The following is a 20,660-nucleotide window of genomic DNA, read 5'->3' as shown; positions in this document are numbered from 1 at the left end:
CACAGGAATTCCTAGGTGAGAAAGAGTTCAGATCCATCTTCCATTGTTCACTTTCCACCATGCGAACAGTTGGCCGATAATGGAAATATTTTCTAATCAACCTATTCAGAGATGTTATGACACGTCTCTGGTGCAAGTGGAACTCAATCTCAGGCCTCTTAGTCCAGAGGTAGCGACACCATCACTGCACCACAACAGCCCCTCAACTTGCATGATCATGGTCTTCTTAAATTAATGCCATATAGATATTTTCACATCAACCTGTTTAGAAGGTTATTAAACATCTCTGGAGCAGGTAGGACTTGAACCCAGTCCTCTTGTCCCCGAAGCAGGGATACTACCATTACACCACAAGAACCTCTCAAAATGAATTATAATGCATTATATAATTACAATGTTGTTGTCTTAACATTGTAATCACCTGCTGTCAACGCTGATCAAATCCAGGCATATGTAAAAAAAGCCCTTATAGCACATTGGCAGTGTCCCTAGCTCCAAATCAGGAGGTCCAGGTTCAATTCTCACCTGCTTCAGAGGTGTGTAATAACACCTCGGAACAAGTTACTTAGGAAAACAGCTCCAGATATATGCAAATTGGCTGCATTGGTTCCCTATGTGATCACAGTGATTTACACTTCTTTTTAAATTTGGACACTTTGGGTGTCATCCTAAAGTCATAAAAGAGATGAATTAAATTGCTTTCAACAGAAACTCAGTATTTTACAATGGAAGATTCACTTGGTTATGCCACTGGGTGTCAAGGATTTTACTTCTAATTTACTATTGCAAACCATTAGAACAAGGTTAACAGCAGTCATGTATGTGAGGCGAGAGAGAAAACTCGATAATTAGACATGCAACTGAATTTATAGAAGTTTGCTGAATTAATTATTCAGCTGGCTAGGCTTTAGCTTAGCACATTGCATTGGCATTTCGGATGGTTAATACAAAAGGCCTTTGTATTTTTCCTCTATCTGCATCTGACACTGGAGAAGTGCACAAACAGAGAGCAATTGAACAGATTGGTGCCTAATGGCGAGCCTTTATAGTACATCAAGTGAGAACTTCTGTAATCAAATTATCCTTCATTCATATCTACACAGAATGAGAGTAGACAGACAAATAAACAGTTTCATTGTTCATGGTACATCGGACATTTACGAGCTTAAATGCAAACACTTTGTAAATTAAGGCAATGGAATAAACATAGCTTTATAGAAAAACCCACCAATGTCAAAATAGATCATTTGCAGTGACTTGTGCAATCACCAGTCTCTTTCAAACCTGGCGCATTATCAATAAATCAGTCAGGAAATTGTTGTCACCAGTGAGATCGGGTCCAGTTTTGTACAGTAGAACAGAGTCCAGTGAGATAGAGTCTGGAGATTAAACAATGGAATGTGAGCAAGAGACTGAATAGAGGAATAAGTTAAATTAAAATTAACATAAGAAATAGAATTGAAGTTAGCCATGCGATCACGAGATCCTGCTTCATGTTGGCGGAACGTCAATATTAATTCTACTTTCCAATCCTATCTCGAATTGCTTAGCTTTGCGTTCACTAAAAACACAAAAATAAAAACAAAACAATGTGGACGTTGGAAATCTGAAACAAACAGAAACTGCTGGATAAACTCAGCAGGTCTGGCAGTGTCTGTGGAGAGAGAAACAGACTTTATGTTTCAAGTCAGATATGACTCTTCTTCAGAACTGAAGCTCCGTTATAGTCCCAAACTGTGTGCCTCTTCACATTTAAATTTTATAAAGGAATGTTTGCACTTAAAATCAACAGGCTCAGTGCATATATAATGTATACAATGCACACCAACACCTCGTCATCTTCTACACATATAGCAATAATGACATATATTATAGCTTTAATACTTAATATTCATAAATAAATTATAGATTCTATGTAAAAATAGAGATACTTAAAAACATGTTTGCAGTAGAACTGCAGTTTAAATGGTCGAATCATTGGTCACAACTTTGAGTGTTAATAAAATTTCAAATCCTACATGACCCCATAATCGTCGCTTGTTTACCCACCGAACAATTATCGTGTCAATCGCTGTCACTTTGATTAATCACCACGTTAGGATTTCAAGTTATGCTTTTGACTCCAGTGGATTTGTACAATAAAGTAGGAGGTCTGTGTCAGGGGGTTAAGTGAGAGCTGCACCCATGAGGGGGAAATAGCCTGGTGCATACAGGAGGCCAAGCCAAGGGATGCTGGAAGACTACAGGGATGAAAAGGGAGCCAGCAAGGTCGAGAAGATCCTCCTTGGGTATTAATCAGAGCAAGACGTCTGCAGTGCCAATGCGGGGGAGTGACAACACTGTGTTAGTATATTCAGTGACAATGATGAGAAAGTACAAACCTATTTTAAAGGGGCCAAACATAGATTGCTGCCGTCGAAATTATGGTGCAACATGGCTGATGCATCAGCGCCTAGACATGTGGAGATAAACCTCTTTGAAGATAGGACTTTCAAAATGCGGTCTAAACGAAGCGTATTCGAGTTTGTAATCTCTCCCCCCACCAATTCTTAAAAAACAATTCCTGCTCATTTTCTTCACTTCCCACTTGGAGATGTTGGCAACTTCCTTGGACAGAGTCCTACTGGCGCCTTCCAGCAATTCTGCCCAGTGGGCATTAATCATGGGATAAGCAGTAATTAGCTGTTAGTCCAGCAGGGGCAGTGAGACGACACCCAGTCTATCCCCACTGCTCGCTGGGTTCAACAGAAAGCAATAAGGAATGCATAAGCTAGCTCTGGACACTGGCCTTGCACTGTGCCAAAGAGAAATACTTTCCCTGCTTTGTTTTAAATACATGCAAGGAAATTTAACCCATTAATGTCATAAATCTTTAAAATACCAATTAACATTTCTTTGCCTGAGTCTCAAAACTTCAAACGACAAGTTAAATGGCCCAATTCTTTGCAAGACACACAGGTCAGGAGAGCTCTTCAGTTCCTTGGTGCTTCCTCATCTAGAAAGTTCCTACAGTTCCTCCATCACATCTTCCAATCACTTCCTCAATGATTCCTGGGTTTACTCCTGGAAGTGGGACACCCTCCTGTTCCTGCCATCGATCTGAAATTGATCTCCTTGTGCCCAATGAGTGAGCTCAGTCTGCTCTGCAAATTGGAGAGCTCTCAATCCTAGTGTGACCCTTGAGCGCTGGGGAAGGTCTCAACTCTAGGTAAGATCTGTGCTCAGCCTGAACAGGGAGCAGATGCTTCGAGTCTCAAAGTCATCACTCAAAATGGAACACCTCCCTTTCAGCTTGATTCCCGCCTCAGTATTCAACAATGAAATCTTACTTCTAACATTCCCACTTGGGTGACTTACCAGGAAAAGAAATAATTTCAACCTTCAGAGGATAAACACTCAAACATTGGGATGTGCACTGAATGACTTGGGAGGCAGGTTTTGCTCCTGACAAGTTTCAATACAGAATGCGCTATTATACACTCGGATTGCCATGTAAGGTTAGTCTGGACAAGGAGAGAAAGTTACACTTTCTTGAACAGCTTGCTTTTAATACAGGCTGGAGTGAAGGGTCTTGCTGTTCAAACCTTCACTGTGACTAGTTTCTGAGTATTCAATTCTGTTCCAGAAGTGTGTTTTTTTTTGGTATGCATTGGGATGGATAAATTATGTTTTGTCGCAACTCACCCCATGCAAATAACCGCCAACCACTGCAGGAAGGGCTGAAGTGGATGGTAGGGGCTGCAAATTTCTTAGACACAGCGATGGCTGCTTCCTCACCTGAGGCTGTACCTAATAAAGGAAGAAGTTGAATAAATGAATGTCGGAGAAGCTTCAATCCTCAAAGGCGATAAACATTGCTTTGAGCTCAGATGAGCTTATAGCTGTTAAATCACACACAAAATCAATGTCTCTTGGTTTACTTCACAGCAGAAAGGTCCCTTTGTTGCTTCCGTCGTTTAGGACTGGACGAAATCCAAAGTCCTTCCCCTTCTTTCTGTATGACGTCATGGTCGAGAGCAGGCCATTCATCCGTCACCTTGTGCTAGCTTCCTGAGGGCTCTGCTCATCCCTCCTTTGTCCTTGTAACTTCTTCTCCAGGCGGTCCAGTTTACTGAGGTTCTCCCGCAGAATCTTGCTATTTGGCACGAGCTCCAGTGCTTTCTCATAGTACTCACGAGCTGCTTTGTAGTCACCCTGCGAGATCAAGACATCAAGATGGGCTTTAAGTGAAGGCAGAGATGAGAAACTGCGTGTATGGAAATTCATACAATCCCTACAGTGTGGAAGTAGCCATTTTGCCCATCGGGTCCATACCGACCCTCCAAAGAGCATCCCACCCAGACCCACCTCCCTACCCCATAACCCCTGCATTTTTCATGATTAATCCACCTAGCCTGCACACCAAGGACAACACAACATTGCCAAACCACCCACCCTGCGTGTTTCTGGACTGTAGGAGGAAACTGGAGCTACAGGAGGGGACCCACACAGACACGGTGAGAATGTGCAAACTCCACACAGTCACCTTAGGCTGGAATCGAAGCTGGGTCCCTGGTGCTGTGAGGCACCGTGCCACCCCAATAAATGCAATCACTACAGACAATTAGAGATTTTACTCAGGCAGGTTAACGGGCAAATAGACCTGATGCAATCCCAAATAAAAAAGCCTGCTATCTGACATGTTTAACTTACTCCACACAGCAGCACAGTATTTCAATAGCACCAACTGAAATTCTGCCTGAATCCAATCTCACCCACAGAGGCTGTAGGTGCTGAATCTACTAGAACTGGCGCTGGAGGTGTATTCTCCTGCATTTAAACTGAAGCAGATTATTAGCAGAATAGCAGTAATTTTACTCGACATGTGACCATGCTGTACTCCATTTCCTCTCACTAATATGTGGAATTTATTTTCTCTCTCTCATGCACACACACTCTCTCTCTCTTTCTCTCAGCACTTTGAGAACATAATGAACGAGGAGGTGGAGAGGTGGAGTAGCCATTAAATCTTCACAGCCATTCTATCCTACAAGCCATTGACCTTGTAGTTCAATTTCATTTTGCCACTCACTCTCCATTTATCCTGAAAAATCTGTTGATCCTGGCTGTTATAATATTCAACGATAGGGTGTCCATCACTCTCTGGAGTACAGAATTTCAAGATTCACAGTTCTCTGAGGAAAGAACTCTCTCTTCAGTTCATTCCTAAATGATCAGCCTCTCATCTTGAGGCTCTGCCCTCAGATTCTAGATTCCTCAGATCTTATCGAAACCCTGTACAATTACTCTCGTACTCCTGTGCCCTTGCAATTATAAAGAACATTGCACTTGCTTTCCAAGTTGATTATGTTCTGTTTTCCCTTGTACAAATACACCCAATTCTCTCTGAACATCAACATTTACAAGTCTCACATCATTTGGAAAACATTTTGCTTTTGTCTGTTTATAATTAAGTGAATAGTCGCACATTTCCCCCACGTTATATTCCATTTGTCACCTTGTTGCCTGAGGTGAGAATGAATGACAGAGCGCATGCAATTTGCAAAGCATGTATCTTTGACAGAATTTTATTTCGCCGATCAAGTACGTTGTCAATTTGGGGCAAAAAACAACCCCTTTTTTTGCTGACCTTTATGTGCCTGATCCCTCCCATGTTCATCCAAGCTTGCGACAGTTTTGGGCTCAGCTCTACTGCCTGCTTATAGCTCTGGTTTTTAAGATGAAAAAAAACATACAAATTACACATTTCAGCAAGAGAGCAAACTGGTTAACACCAGAAAATATCAGTTCTGAGCTAATCTGCCTGCTCACAGATATGAAAGACTGTGAAAACTTACTTTATCAATTCTGTACTTATTAAAAGTCATTACATAAGCATGCATCAATTGCTAATGTTTTGTATTTGCACAACAGTTTACTGGACTAAAAAGAATAAACTTTGGATGATAATTGTCAATGCTGGTCTATTTTACTTCCTTGTTAATCTCTCCTCCTTCACTAGGCGAAAGTGAGGACTGCAGATGCTGGAGATTAGCGTCAAGATTAGAGTGATGCTGGAAATGCACAGCAGGTCAGGCAGCTTCCAAGGAGCAGAAAATTCGATGTCCTTTCATCATTCCTGATAAAGGGTTCCTGCCCGAAAACTTGATGTTCCTGCTCCTCGGATGCTGCCTGACTTGCTGTGCTCTCCTCCCTCACTGCCAGCTCATGCTATTGATCTTCCTCTGGTACCACTCTCACCCTCCCACCCTCCCTTGCATGACCATAGAAAGAGCTTTTCGGCAGCTCAGGGCATCACCAGCTCCTCACCTGATACTTCCACACACATACATTTCAGAAGAAATAACAAATCAGTGAGGAGAATGTGAAGATTTTTCTCCATAACTTCTCAGCACAATTGCTCTCAGTTTGATACCAATTCAGGGGCAGTTTCTCTTGTGTCAAGTATGTTAGTCATGGCTGACAGCTTGGAACCTTACCTTAGAGATCAGAGGTTCAGACACTTAAATCCCACTCTAGAAAATCTTCAGTATGATAGGTAGGCTGATATCTCAGTGCAATACTGAGGGACAGCTCCCATCTTTCAGATGAGAGTTTTAACCCAAGCCCTGGGTACCCTATTAATGGGCACAAAATCTCCTACTTCGTGAGTCATACAAGAGCAGGCAAGTTCTCCAACCAATATTTAGTGCAGAGGAGTGAGATGTATGAGGATATATAATGATGATGTCAGTGTTACATAGTTAGGGAGGAGGCAGGAACTCTACCAGGGCCTAAGAGAATTTATGTACCTATGTTGCTGTGAACAAAGAGTTTTAAGAAAAAAAATGTTGGAGTCAAGAAGTTTTACCTTGCAGAGTGAAACTAGTTATGCTCCGTACACGGTAAAACTTTTAACCCTCAACTAAGAAAACAGATTGCATGCTCACCATCAAAGTGTTGTTTGTCAGAACCTTCTATAAGCAATATGGCTACTACTTTTCCTATATTGAGTACACTTAAAAAAGTACTTTATTTGTTGTTGTGAAACACTTTGGAAGATCACGAGTTCAAATAAATGGTAGTTTCTTTTTGGTAATAAACTGCTGTGTGCACTGCCGATGCAATGAATTCCATTCCTCAGGCTCTTTTGTTTTTGTCTGTTGTATCTGCAAAGGCTCAAAATGGCTGCTTAGGTCCCAAGATGGCTCATTTGGTGCAGACAAAATACAACTGAATCCCAGAGGGTGCCAGATTAAATGGACTTTATTTTGGGACTGGCACTGTTAGAGACAGTAGGGATATTAAAAAGGAAAAAGTGTGTTTCCATGGCCCACAGACATTTCACTGATAAGTTTATAACCCATGAAGCATTTTCAAATATTGTCTCTATTGTTATGTAGTCTTTATGATGACCAAAAAGCACACAACAAACGCCCACACACACTATAGAGGCCAGATTATCTGATTTGGTGTGATACTGATCAAGGGATATATTTTAATTATTTCAAAAAGAAAATAACACAGGTGCGTGAAATCTGACGTAGAAACAGAAAATGTGGGTAAACTCAACATGTCTGCCACCATCTGTGAAATAGAGACAAATATCTCCAGTTTTGACCATTCATTAGAAAGGTGCCTTCTTTGTGTTTCTTTCCAAATATGTTGCTTTTAGGCCTGGGTTTAATATCTCATCTGAAATCCAGCTCAGCACTCTCTTGGTTACACACTGAACTATCAGGCTGGACTTTTGTTTAAGCTCAGCAGTAGGATTTGAACCTACAACTTTCAGACTCAGAGACAAGAGTGCTTCTGGCTGAGGCACAGCTGTACCCGCAGTGAACCTGGAGAATAGTGGCCCCTATTGGCAACTGTGCAGTTTTGAACATTTAGTCAGGACAGTTGTAACCAGAGCCAACTTTTCAGAATCGCACAGTTGAATAACAGGTCATACCTCTTTGGCTCAATAAGTTCAGGATAAGACAGGAAGAAAATAATGGAAAAAGAACTTTGAAAAAACCAGGAATCATAGAAAACAAGTGATAGTTTCAATACGTTTACATGTTACACATCCATGAGATACAAATGCTGCTTTGCCACTTTCCATAAATATCAGAGACAGCTACATTTCAGAGTTAGATATTTGGCACACCTCAAATGCTACATCCAGCTGATTCAGCTCCCTCAATAGATTCCCTTCTGAAAAATAAAGTTCGGCAAGGATTTTTGGATCTTTGGGCTCCATTTGCAAGGCTCTTTTGCAAGCATCAAGTGCCTGTATGTGAGAGAGGAAGTGATTATCAGCACTTTTTCCTTTAACGTCGGTTTACTGAGATAATACTGAATCAAGTATACAATAAAGAATCCAAATTCTAAATGCACATAGGCAGATATTCACAGACTCATGCATAACACACACATATAACATGCATACACCGACACACATGCACAGAAAGACACCAGCACAAGACACACACAAGCCAGAAGTCAACAGTAAGAGCAGCAGAATTACATTCGAGCGCAGACTACAATCTCTTGGCCCTGCATATCCCCTGGTCTACTGTTACCATAAGCTGGGGGATCAACCCTAGTTGACAGCAACAACATAGGTCCTAGACTGGGTCTGAAGCAGGTGGTAGGGGAGCCAAGAAGGAAACACATCTCACCGATCTTCCTGCCACAGATGGATCTGTCCATGCCTGCATCAGTACAAGTTATCACCTCACAGTCCTTATGGAGGCAAAGTCCCATTGTTTTGTGTGACACTGTCATCATGCTAAATGGGACAGACTGCAAACGGATCCAGCAAATCAAAAATGGACATCTATGAGACGCTGTGGGCCATTAACAACAGCAGAACTGTACTCCAGCACCATCTCCAACTTCCTGGCATATCTCCCTCTCAATCATTACCATCAAGTTAGGGGAATAACCCTGGTTCAATGGAGAGTGCGTGAGGGTGTGCCAGCAGCAATATCAGGCATACCTGAAAATGAGATGTCAAACTGATCAAGCTACCAAACAGGACTACTTGCATGCCAAATAGCACAAGCAGCAAATGATGGGCAGAGCTAAGCGATCACACAACCACTGGATTAAATCTAAGCTCTGCAGTGCAGCCACATCCAGTCATGAATGGTGGTGGACAATTGAACAACTCAGTAGATGAGGAGGCTCCACGAATATCCCCATTCTGAATGATGGGAGCGCCCAGCACACTGATGCAAGCAATAAGGTTGAAACATATGTAATAATCTTTAGCCGGAAGTGAATGAGCAATCTCAGCTTCTTTATAAGGTCCCGGCATTACAGAGGACAGTCTTCAGCCAATTCGATTCACGCCACGAGATATCAAGACAAAACTGGAGGCATTGGATACTGCAAAGGCTATAGACCTTTCCAATAGTAGTAGGAGAGACCTGTGCTCCAGAGCTTGCTGCAACCCTAGCAAAGCGATTCTGTCCGGCTCTAACACTAGCATCAACCTGACAACGTTGAGAGATATGGGCCAAATGGGACAAGTTCAGTTTGGGATAGCTGGTTGGCATGGACAAGTTGGACCGAAGGGTCTGTTTCCAATGCTAAATGACTCTATGAAGCATAAAGACCAGCATTGAGCTGAGTGGCTTGTTTCTGTGGTGTAAACGCAATGTAAATTCTATATAAAAATTGCGTATTCGTGAAGCAAAGGTCATCCACCTCATTCATAGGATGGCAAGCAAGTGTCCCCAGTGATACTGTTAAGAAGGTTTTAACAAAGGTTAACTGACCTCCTTCAGGTTTCCCATTTTACTGTAGATTACAGACAAGAGGCGCTGACACTCCAGGCAGTCATGCCTTTCACTCACTACTTGGTTGATGAGTCTCTCAGCTTCTTTGGCTCTACCGGCCACAGAGAGAACCTGGGCCTAGAAAGTAAGAGACAGAAGTGAATGTGTAACATTCTCAACTTGGAGAGTGGTGAGAAAACTCTGACAACATGCCTTTGATGAACCCACGAGACAAGTGCCCAAGCAAAAGGCTTGGAATATAAACTGGGACAACTAAAATGCGAGGAAGTATTGCATAAGGATCAAAATGTTCACTTTATTTCTTGCCACAGATGCTGCCAAACCTGCTGAGCTTCTGATTTGATTACAACAAAGGTGGTAACTTTTTTCAAGGCTTTGCATTTTCAGCACTGGGAGATACCTCTGGTTGGGAATAAACAGCATACAATAAACACTTGGTATTGGTACAAAACAAAAACGAACCTTGCATTAAAATAGCAGCTGATTACAGGAAAACATCCCAAGGCACTGCAGCGTTAGCAAACTCAATTTGATACTGAATCAATAAGATGGCAATAGTGTAGTGGTATTATCACTAGACTATTAACCCAGAAACTCAGTAACGTTCTGGGGAACCAGGGTTCAAATACCACCATGGCAGATGAATGAAATCTGAATTCAGAATCTGGAATTAATGTTTGAATGAATGACCATGAATTCATTGCTGGGAAGAACCAATCTGGTTGTCCTGTTGGGAAGGAAACTGTCATCCTTATCTTGTCTCTGGCCAAGATGTGACTCCAGACACACTGCAACGTGGTCGCCTGTAGGTGCCCATGGGCAATAAATGCTGGCCTAACCACAGATACCCCTCATCCTGTGAATTAATTTAAAAGATGATGTAGATTGGAGAATGCACACTTGTTCAAAGTAGTGGGTTTTCAACATCAACTTACAGGAGGAATTATCTCGGGAGTGAATTCCAGAACTGAGGACCTTGGTTTTTTTTAATTCAAGATTTTTGAATTTAAGTAAATTTAAGAAGGGCGGCACAATGGCTCAGTGGTTAGCGCTGCTGCCTCACAGTGCCAGGGACCCAGGTTTGACTCCATCCTCAGGTGACTGTGTGGAGTTTGCAAATTCTTCCCGTACCTGCAGGGGTTTCCTTTGGGTGCTCCAGTTTCCTCCCACAATCCAAAGGTGTGCAGGTTAGGTGAACTGGCCATGCTAAATTGTCCCATTGTGTCTAGAGGTGTGTAGGTTAGGTGCATTAGTTAGGGGAATGGGTCTGGGTGGGTTACTCTTCAGAGGGTCTGTGTGGACTTGTTGGGATGAAGGGCCTATTTCCACACTGTCGGGAATCTAATTCAAAGGGAATGGTTCCAAGATTTTTCTGAGAGTGAGTGAGAGTGAGAGTGAGAGTGAGAGTGTGAGAGTGGTTTGCTTTACTCATGACACTCCTGCCAATTGCAGCAAGGAGCTCAAATGCAAAGACATGCATGTTTTTCATTAGAGTGATTGTCTCTTTTGGGAAGTTTAATCCTCCTGTGAAGCATTTTGAATTTCTCGCCTCAGAATTCCATCTTGTGACTATCTGTTCAAGTATGAGTGATACGTATTGGTCGGGAGAAAACAGGTGTATGGGTGCACAAGTTACCTGAGGTGAGAGAGCACTTAATAAAAGCAAGCTGTATTTTTAAAAAATTATTTCATGGGATGAGTGCGTCGCTGGTTAGACCAGCATTTATTGCCTAGCCCTAACTGCCAAAAGGGCAGTGAGTCAAACTCATTGCTGTGGGTCTGGAGTCACATGTAGGCCAGATCAGGTAAGGATGGCAGTTTCCTTGCCTAAAGGACATTAGTGAACCAGATGGGTTTTTTACAACATTGACTCACATGGATTCACAGACATCATTAGACTCTTAATTCCAGCTATTTATGGAAATCAAATCCCACCAACTGCCCAGGTGGCATGCGAACCTGGGTCCCCAGAACACATCATCAATGTTATTGAGGACAAGAGCAAGAAGGTTAAATTAAATATATAAACGGCACTAGTTTGGCCACAGCTGGGATATTGCTTTCGGTTCTGGGTACTATATTTAGGAAGCGGTTTATAAGAATGGTCCCAGAAGTGAGGATTTCCGGTTATGAACCAACTTGGGGAAGAGAGGGTTGGTAGGGGATCTGTTGGAGACATTCAAAATCATGAGGGATCTGGATAGGGGAAATTTTTTGTGAAATGATTGCGACCGAGTCACTATAAATTTAAAACAATTAATAAAAGAGGCGCAAATGATATGAGGAAAAGCTTTCGCATGCAGCAAATGGGTCTGAAGCACACGCCCCATTGACAAGGTGAAGGCAAGTTCATTCAAAAGGGAAATAGACTGTTATTTGAAAAGGAACAATGTGCTGGATTACAGCGAAAATGGGAGAATGGCATTAGGAAAGCTAGTTCCAACAAGATGGGCTGAAGGGACTCCATTGGTGCTGTGATTCTGCCAAGTACATGTCTTTTTTCCTATTCAGCTTTGACAGATATCGACGACCGTGCACAATGGGCTGAATTCAGATCGTCTTCCCCCTTGTTTACTTTGAGAGTTTGCGCAGGGAATTTTTATTTGTTGCTGTTTCATAAACTTGACCTCTGATCAGTGCGTGGGAGAGCCAATCAAAATTGCGCGATGTATGAAACGCGTCATGATGAGCAGGAAATGCCACTATTCTGTGTTGCTGCACAATTCACCAGCACTCAGCTGATGCATTGGTTTCGAACTTCAGCCACATTGCGCAGAGTTCTTGAGAATGTGAGATGTTTGCGAGGAGAACTCGGGATTAGGCAGGGGTGGGTGAAGACTGTGAAGGGGGCTGAGCGGTCTGGGGGCAGTGAATCAGTAACTGAGGGAGGATAGTGGTGAACAGGTGGGCCACAGGCAGGGGAAGAACAGGAGGGGGGTCAAGGGAGATCCAGAATATGAGGGATGGAGTGAATCGCTGTGGAATTGAGACGGTGAACGGCTGAGATGGGGTTGAGAATTAAAATGTGAGCAGGGCAATTGAATACTCAGGACTGGCAAGTTTTTAAATTTATTTATTCATTTTTCAGTGGAATGTGGGCGTCGCTGGCTAGGCCAGCATTTACTGCCCGTCCCTAGTTGCTCTTGAGAAGGTGGGGGTGAGCTGCCTTCTTCAACTACAGTAGTCCACCTGCTGTGGGTTGACCCACAATGCCGTTAGGGAGGGAATTCCAGGATTTTGACCCAGCAACAGTGAAGGAACGGCGATATATTTCCAAGTCAGGCTGGTGAGTGGCTTGGAGGGGAACTTGAAGGTGGTGCTGTTCCCATGGATCTGCTGCCCTTGTCCTTCTCGATGGAAGTGGTTGCACATTTGGAAGGTGCTGTCTGAGGATCTTTGGTGAATTTCTGCAGTGCATCTTCTTGATAGTGGTGGAAGGAGTGGATGTAGTGCCAATCAAATGGGCTGCTGGATGGTGTCCTGGATGGTGTCAAGTTTCTTGAGTGTTGTTGGGCTGCACTCATCCAAACAAGTGGGGAGTATTCCATCACACTCCTGACTTGTGTCTTGTGGATGGTGGACAGGCTTTCAGGAGTCAGGAGATGAGTTACTCGCCTCAGCATTCCTAGTCTCTGACCTGCTCTTGTTGCCACTGTGTTTATGTGGTGAATCCAGTTACATTTCTGATCAATGATAACTCTCAATATGTTGATAGTGGGGGATTCAGTGATGGTAACACCATCAAATGTCAAGGGGCAGTGGTTAGACAGTCTCTTGATGGTGATGGTCATAGCCTGGCATTTGTGAATGTTACAGGGGACTGATTAATTATAGGAGTGTAGTGAGTTTGGAGAAAGTGTGGTTGATGGGTGAAAGATGAGTAACTGAGGTGGGTGAGTGAAGTGAAAGGTAGGGAGGTGCATCTTGAAGGATTGACATTAAAGGGCAGTGGCTGGTGCAGTGTGAGGAGGACATAGCATTTTTCTTCCAACACTTCACCCAGAAGTAGTAACCAGAAGACCAGTAAAACCGGCAAATCATCGGCAGGAAAGCAACCCACATAATCAAAGACCCCTCCGACCCTGGTTACCCTCTCGTCCACCAGGCAGAAAGTACAAAAGTTTGAAAACACACACAAACAGATTCAAGAATAGCTCCTTCTCCGCTGTTATCAGACTTATGAATGGAGGCAACAGCCTAGTGGGATTATCGTGAGATGATTAGTCCAGAAACTCAGCTAATGTTCTAGGGGCCTGGGCTCAACCATGCCATGGCAGATGATGAAATTTGAATTCACTTGAAAATCTGGAATTAAGAGTCTAATGATGACCATGATGTCCATTATCGATTGTCAGGGAAAACCCATTCAGTTCACTAACGTCCTTTAGGGAAGCAAAATGCCATCCTTACCTGGTCTGGCCTACATGTTACTGGCAACACAGCAATATGGTTGATTCTTAACTGCCCTCTGAGCAATAAATGCTGACCTAGCCAGAGATGCCCATATCTTGTGAATAAAAAACCTCTCTTATATTAGAGTTGACCTATCGCTGCACTTTCACTGTAGCTGTAACGCTTATCTGCATTCTGTTCCATTACCCTGGTGTAGTTATGTAAGGCATGATTTGTCTGGCTAGCATGCCAAACAATACTTTTCACTGTAGCTCAGTACATGTGACAATAATAAATCAGATCACATATTAGTCCCGCTCGCCTTCTGAACTTCAAAACTGAGCTTCAGAATAACCTGTAGATTCATTTCCATGATTTCCCTCTAGGTACATATGATGAAGCCATTAGTAGTAGCAATGTTTACATGTTTTAACCACTATCTACCACACATCACACTGATAGAAAAAGCAAAATGCTGTGATGTTTGAAATTTGAAATTAAAATCAAGGTAGCACTGTAAATATTCAGCAGGCCTGTGGAGAAAGAATAAGAGTTAACTTTTCAGGTCAATGAAGATTCACATTGAAGTTTCCAACAGCTCTGTACATACCACTGCCAGTTTTAGTTCACTGTTTGTGGGCTGCATTGTAATTGCCTCCTTGTAGATAAGCAGAGCTTCTTCGTACCTGCCTGTGTTGTAGTACAGAGCCCCGAGAGGAGACAGAACATCCACAGTTCTGGTGATCCCTAGTGCTCTGCCAAATAATAACAAAGGAACATCTTCAAAAGGTGGACAAAGTCTCTAAAATATTATTTTCACCACTGTCTGAGCCACATATTTCTAGGCTACCGTGTGGTTGCCAGCCTAACAGGAGAAAAGCACTGCAGTTGACATTTTTAAAAAATTAATTCATGGGATTTGGGCATCACTGGCTGGGCCAGCATTTATTGCCCATCTCGAGCTACTCTCGAGAACATGACGGTGAGCTGCCTTTATGAAACGCTGCAGTCCACGTGCTGTAGGTTGACCCACAACGGCTTTAGGGAGGGAATTCTGGGATTTTGACCCAGCGACATTTGCCCACTTACCTGACCATCGGAACAGTCAAACAGTTGGAGTGGGACTTGCTGTGGAAGTGACTGAGTAGCCAACATGCTGGGGAATGTCAGTTGAAGCATGGCAGACCTGAGTGTTGGGCATTCCTTCCACCATATAAGGGTTCTGTGGTTGGAACTAACAACATCCCCAAATGGGTAGATTCCATTTACTCCAAGTGTTCAACTGACAAGATTTCTTAGGAATCAAATCAACCTTTTCCCAGCTTAACACAACATTAAAAACATTCAGCAGATCTGCAGAGAAAGGAGACAAGTTAACTTTTAGGTCCATCTTCCAAGCTGGAGAAATTGCAGCCTGAAAATAGAAAGATCTCATCTTCCACTTTGCCTCATGAAGTGCTGTCAGCCAGTAGTTTAATGTTCACCCAGACACTGCCTGAACGACGTTATATTTACACAAAATAGTTGTAATCAATAGCTGCTGGATCTTCAACACCTTGACAGACACACCCACTTCCTTACACTACGAGAAATAACATAAGCATTGGCACATCAGGTAAGTCACCTTGCTAGAGGCAAACTCAAACCAGGAGGAGGTGAGGGGGAGGGGTGGGGAATTAAAAAGAGGCTGGGTGGGGACTGTGCTTCATGCAGGCATGGAGTGTGCTTGCAATATAAGGAGGGCGTGTGTGTGGGGAACGAGTGTGGGGACAGTGTGCGTGTACACGTGGAGACTGTGCGTGCAGATTGTGCATGCGTGTGTGGAGAGTGTATGCGCCTGTATGCGGAGTGTGTGTGATGAGCCAGAGTACAGCAAGTGCGTCAGGAGTTATGTGGGTGTATGGGGAGTTTGTCCAAGGAAAAGTGTATATGTGTGTGGGGAAGGTGGGAGGGTGTGGGGGATTTGGGAGCAGGTGTCTGAGAGGGTAGTGTGAGTGAAGAGTGTGTATGTGAGGGGGCAGAGAGTGCATGGAGGCGAGAATGTGTGTTGAAAGGGAGAGTTTCTGTGAGGGGAGATTTTCTGTGCGTCTGCAGAGCACGTTGTTGCATGTGTGTGAGCTAAATGTGTGTGTGGAGAATGTAAGGGATATTTCTTGGGGAGGATGCTCTGTGTATCTCCCTCTCCTCTTCTTCCATTCCTTCGTTTACTGCTGGGTTAAGAACTCCCTTGTTGACTCCATCTTTACTGACTGACTTGGTGGTTTCCAGAAGGTTTGTCTCTTTGAGATTTCCTATGATGGCAGCATTCTGTTTTTTTTTCTGTTTCGCTGTTTATTTTTCTTCAAAAGCTTGACTTCTACTTGTCAGTTTAAACCCAGAGGGATTTTAATAGAGCCAACACCTCTTCCAAAAGCTATTCATTTTACAGTGATTATCCTTTGCAGTGTTCTACTTTGGAAAACAAAACTATTCCATTTCCTTCCTTTCTCCCATGTCGTCACACCTTCTGTAACTTGGCCAAGTGTTCAGCTTTCTGTGTTTTATTAATAAGTGCCTGCACGCACCGGGGTCCAATCCTGTTGTCCAGATGGACCTGGCCCCTGGCCAGTATTACTCCCACACAAGAGCACAGAGGCGAATTATAGCAGCCCTGCCAATGCACTGACCAAGGTCAGGAAACTCAGAACAGAGCAGAGACGAAAATGTTAAGACTTGCTTGGCCTATTGGAGCCAGAGAAATGGGAGACATGGTGTTCTTTAGAAGTCACTGTGGAACCTCTAAATGCTGTGGATATCAGCAAGGAGCAACCATAGGAATTTGTCATGGGTTTCCATTAAACAGTGGGTGAGTGGAAGATACCATTTATATCCTTTCTGGAAGCACTGCCTAAATATTTAGTTGCAAATGGAATTGACACCAGTAAACAGATGTTGTGTGGGATTTGTGAGGGACACTGATGCAAAATCAAAGAGGCCTCACCCTAAAATGCTAGTGAGAGTAACCAAATCTAACCTGGTGTTGTCGTGGAGAAATCCTAGATAATTTTAGCTTGAGAGATTTAAAAAGTTGGGTTGTGACATTGAATACTATGCATTAAAAAAACCCCGAATTGTCAGTATTTGGCATGTGTTAAGAGAGTGTGAGTTGGCCAAACACTTCTAATGAAAGACTACAGCTACTTAACCATTTGTCATATTTATACCACATTAGAATTTAATACATTATTTAGGATTAAGCATCAGTGTCTGGAAGGTATCCCAAATGCTGTCAGATTGCTTGAAAGAATTTGCCTTTTTTGGCAACAACTACATGACTCACTAGTGTTCCATAATCCTGTGTGATTGGATTTCTTATTTACACGTCTTTCACCATGTCTTATTACCAAAGCTGCACAGTCCAATAATGTCTGAAAAGAAATAAGTAAGGACTATTAGCTCCCAAGTGCACTTCCTGTTCCATGTCAGGCTACTATACTGCCAGGGAATGATCGAAATGGCCCTTCCTCCAGGTGAGGCCGGAGAGTGGGCGCTAAATGACTGATTGACTACAGAGAATATCATGGAAATGCTGGACCCAATCTTCATCCAACTTTCCAACAAGTTAGTGCAAAAAAACCTCTCAAAAATCACAGAAATTCATGCTTAACCGTGCCTAATGCTTCATGTAAGTTAATTCACATTTAACTGTAACCTAAGCCAAGGCTACATTTTATTACCTCAGTAGCACCAAGGAAATACTACAATTTCTTTTGAAGGGAGTTGCCTTTAACAACTAAGGGGCATTTTGGACCACTGCAAAAGAGTCACATTAATCAGTCCTTACATGAGTTGTCTATTTCCCTGTCCTGGTGTTCTACATTAAATGGACCCTTCATCACTGTGTACATCCACAGGAGGCAGACTGTCCCCTCAGATCAATGCCAGCAGACAAGGATTTAGCCACAAGGGTGCCTGCAACAGGATCCCACTCAGTCCTTTTCTCCTATTTTTCCTCCATTGTCCTGCATTTATTCTCTGCAAAGGATTATCCAATTCTATTCTGAAAGCCTTGACTGAATCCAATCATTCAGATTGGGGCGGCAGGGTGGCTCAGTGGTTAGCACTGCTGCCTCACAGCTCTAGTGACCTGGGTTTGATTCCAGCCTCGGGCAACTGTGGAGTCTGCACATTCTGTCAGTCGGTATGCTCTGGGTGCTCTGGTTTCCTCCCACAGTCACAGAAATGTGCAGGTTGTAAGAATTCGCCACGCCATAGTGTACAGGGACGTGCAAGGTAGGCAGGTTAGCCATGGGAAATGCAGAGTTACAGGGATAGGATGGGTGGGATGCTCTTTGGAAGGTCAGTGTGGACTCGATGGACTGAATGGCCTGCTTCCATGCTGTTGAGATTCTATACCTTAGTCTCATGGTGCACTCCACATCCTGCACCAAAACAAGAGAAGGATCTTCATGCCTCAGTTGTTTATTTAGGTGTTCAATTTCCCTATGCTTTTCACTAACGAATAAAAAAAAGGCTGAAAAGCTTCAGGTGCCTGACCACCTTCACAGCACGCTCTCTCCTATTCCTCCAATTGACAATCTAACACAAACTAGAGACTCTTTTGATTCCCCATCTACCCAGAGGCTGCCCAAAATGCATGCTCAACCCATGTGGCCAGTCTCAACAAAAGGCAACGTTCACACCCTACGACCCCTCCATTCTCAGCCAAGTCAACTGACCACACAAACTGAACGGATGAAGAATCACAAAACCAAATGGACGGAAGAGACCTCCGCCCATGTTCCTGCCAGAATTCCACCAACATCACGGCATATCGGCACCCTTACCGTTTGTACCACGTCTCAGCCTCCTTGTTCTTGTTGGCCGAACGCAGCAGACGACCGAGGTTCACCATGGCAACGTAGTGTTTGGGATTTAGCCGAATGGCTTGCAGGTAATGACCTGAAGCTCCATTCCCATTCCCTGCAGAATACAATCAAGCCTGTAGGTTAATAGCAAGGCAAAGATGGTTGAGCTGATCTGGCATTCACTGCCTGATACGGTGCTGGGAGCAGATTCAATAGCAATGGTCTATATCGATTTGGATAAATACTTGGAAGAGAGAAAAGCAAAGGGAAATAGGCAAAGGAAGAAGGACAGGTGCATGAGGACTTATGAAGAAAGTGAGGTCTGCAGATGCTGGAGATCAGAGTCGAGAGTGTGGTTCTGGAAAAGCACAGCAGGTCAGACAGCGTCCGAGGAACAGGAGAATCAATGTTTCGGGCATAAGCCTTTCATCAGGATCAAGCACAGGCAACATGGGCTGCTTCTGTGCCCATCACCGACGTGATTCGGGCAAGCTTTTCAAGGCAAGGCTTCATAATATTTCATCTAAAAAACATTAACATTTGTTCCCTCAATAAATGCTGCCTGAGCTGCTATGCGTTTTCAGGAAACAACGGCGTTTTGGAAAGTTTGTGATCCTTCTTGGACTAAAGGCAATCCTTGCATTGGAGAGAACCTGCAAAAGGTCTGCTGCTGGGATGTTTGGTTCATTCTCCCAGACCAAAGAAAATCTCACAGTTGAATGGACCAACAGGTGATGCTAAGTCTACTAAATGTGATTCAAGAACCATGGATTTTTTTAGTTACTGGGGAGAACGGCTCAGAGCAGCTGAAAACATCCCAACAAGGAAGAGAACTGTTTGCCAAGTTTTCTCTGAGTGCAGACAATTCAAGATGGTGCGTTTGAAACCAGGATTTTCAACTGGGGACCTGGTTGCATGTTTCTTCCCTCTTCTCTCAGGTACATCTCTTAAACGTTAAAAAAAGAAAAGAGGGGGCTTTCTTTAGAAGTGAAGGCAAGAAGGTCATTACAAAAATCAACACTCATGCTCGACGTTGGCTTTCCAACACTTGGACCGGGTTCAAAATCCATCCCAGTCCAATGGTATAAATGTCTCTCATCTTCTCGTTGGAAGGTTGTATCTGGCATCGGGTGTAGGTTAGCTCAGTTGGCTGGATGGCTTGTTTGCGATGCAGAGCAACGCAAACAGTGCAGGTTCAATTCCCACATCAGCTGGGGTCACCATAAAATTCCTGCCATCTCAACCTCATCCTTTGCTTGAACTCTCCACCAATCGTCTCTCTCAAAAGAGGGGTTGGCACTATGGTCCTCTGGGATTATGACGACTTTGTATCTGAAATGGGTTTGCCAAAGTCAAACTAGCTTTACGTTAACATGGGCTCACTGATCTGAAACTGTCTCTAAATGGCTTCAAATGGACAATCTCAGTCATGGGTCACTGACCTGGGAACTGGATTAACATCACATCTAGTAATTTAAGGATCATCCCCCAGAATGTAGGATCCGGGCAGTATTGGGGTACAGAATGGAGTCCTTCTGACAGTCTTGTCAACACACACTCTCTAGCAACCAAGATAAAGAATGGTGATTTGGGCAAGGTAATGAACCAGGCCTAGGCATCAATCCCCCAGGCATTGGCATCCTCAGACAAA

At 43.4% G+C, this 20,660-nt stretch overlaps 1 protein-coding gene across 1 annotated transcript in view; it reads right to left on the bottom strand.

The window, feature by feature from the left end:
• Positions 1-2,555: 2,555 nt before the first annotated feature.
• Positions 2,556-20,660, bottom strand: part of tmtc1 (transmembrane O-mannosyltransferase targeting cadherins 1) — a 160,195-nt gene continuing 142,090 nt past the window's right edge. Inside the window, exons 14-19 of the mRNA XM_043708866.1 lie at positions 18,989-19,124; positions 14,773-14,917; positions 9,750-9,887; positions 8,132-8,254; positions 5,630-5,707; positions 2,556-4,194 (exon numbers count right to left, since the gene is read on the bottom strand). Coding sequence (XP_043564801.1) covers positions 4,033-4,194; positions 5,630-5,707; positions 8,132-8,254; positions 9,750-9,887; positions 14,773-14,917; positions 18,989-19,124 — 782 coding nt within the window. The 3' untranslated portion in view covers positions 2,556-4,032. The remainder of the gene's footprint in view (positions 4,195-5,629; positions 5,708-8,131; positions 8,255-9,749; positions 9,888-14,772; positions 14,918-18,988; positions 19,125-20,660) is intronic.

Source organism: Chiloscyllium plagiosum, chromosome 19, assembly GCF_004010195.1.
Source record: "Chiloscyllium plagiosum isolate BGI_BamShark_2017 chromosome 19, ASM401019v2, whole genome shotgun sequence".
NCBI lineage: Eukaryota > Metazoa > Chordata > Chondrichthyes > Orectolobiformes > Hemiscylliidae > Chiloscyllium > Chiloscyllium plagiosum.
This window is presented reverse-complemented; position numbering and strand designations above follow the sequence as displayed.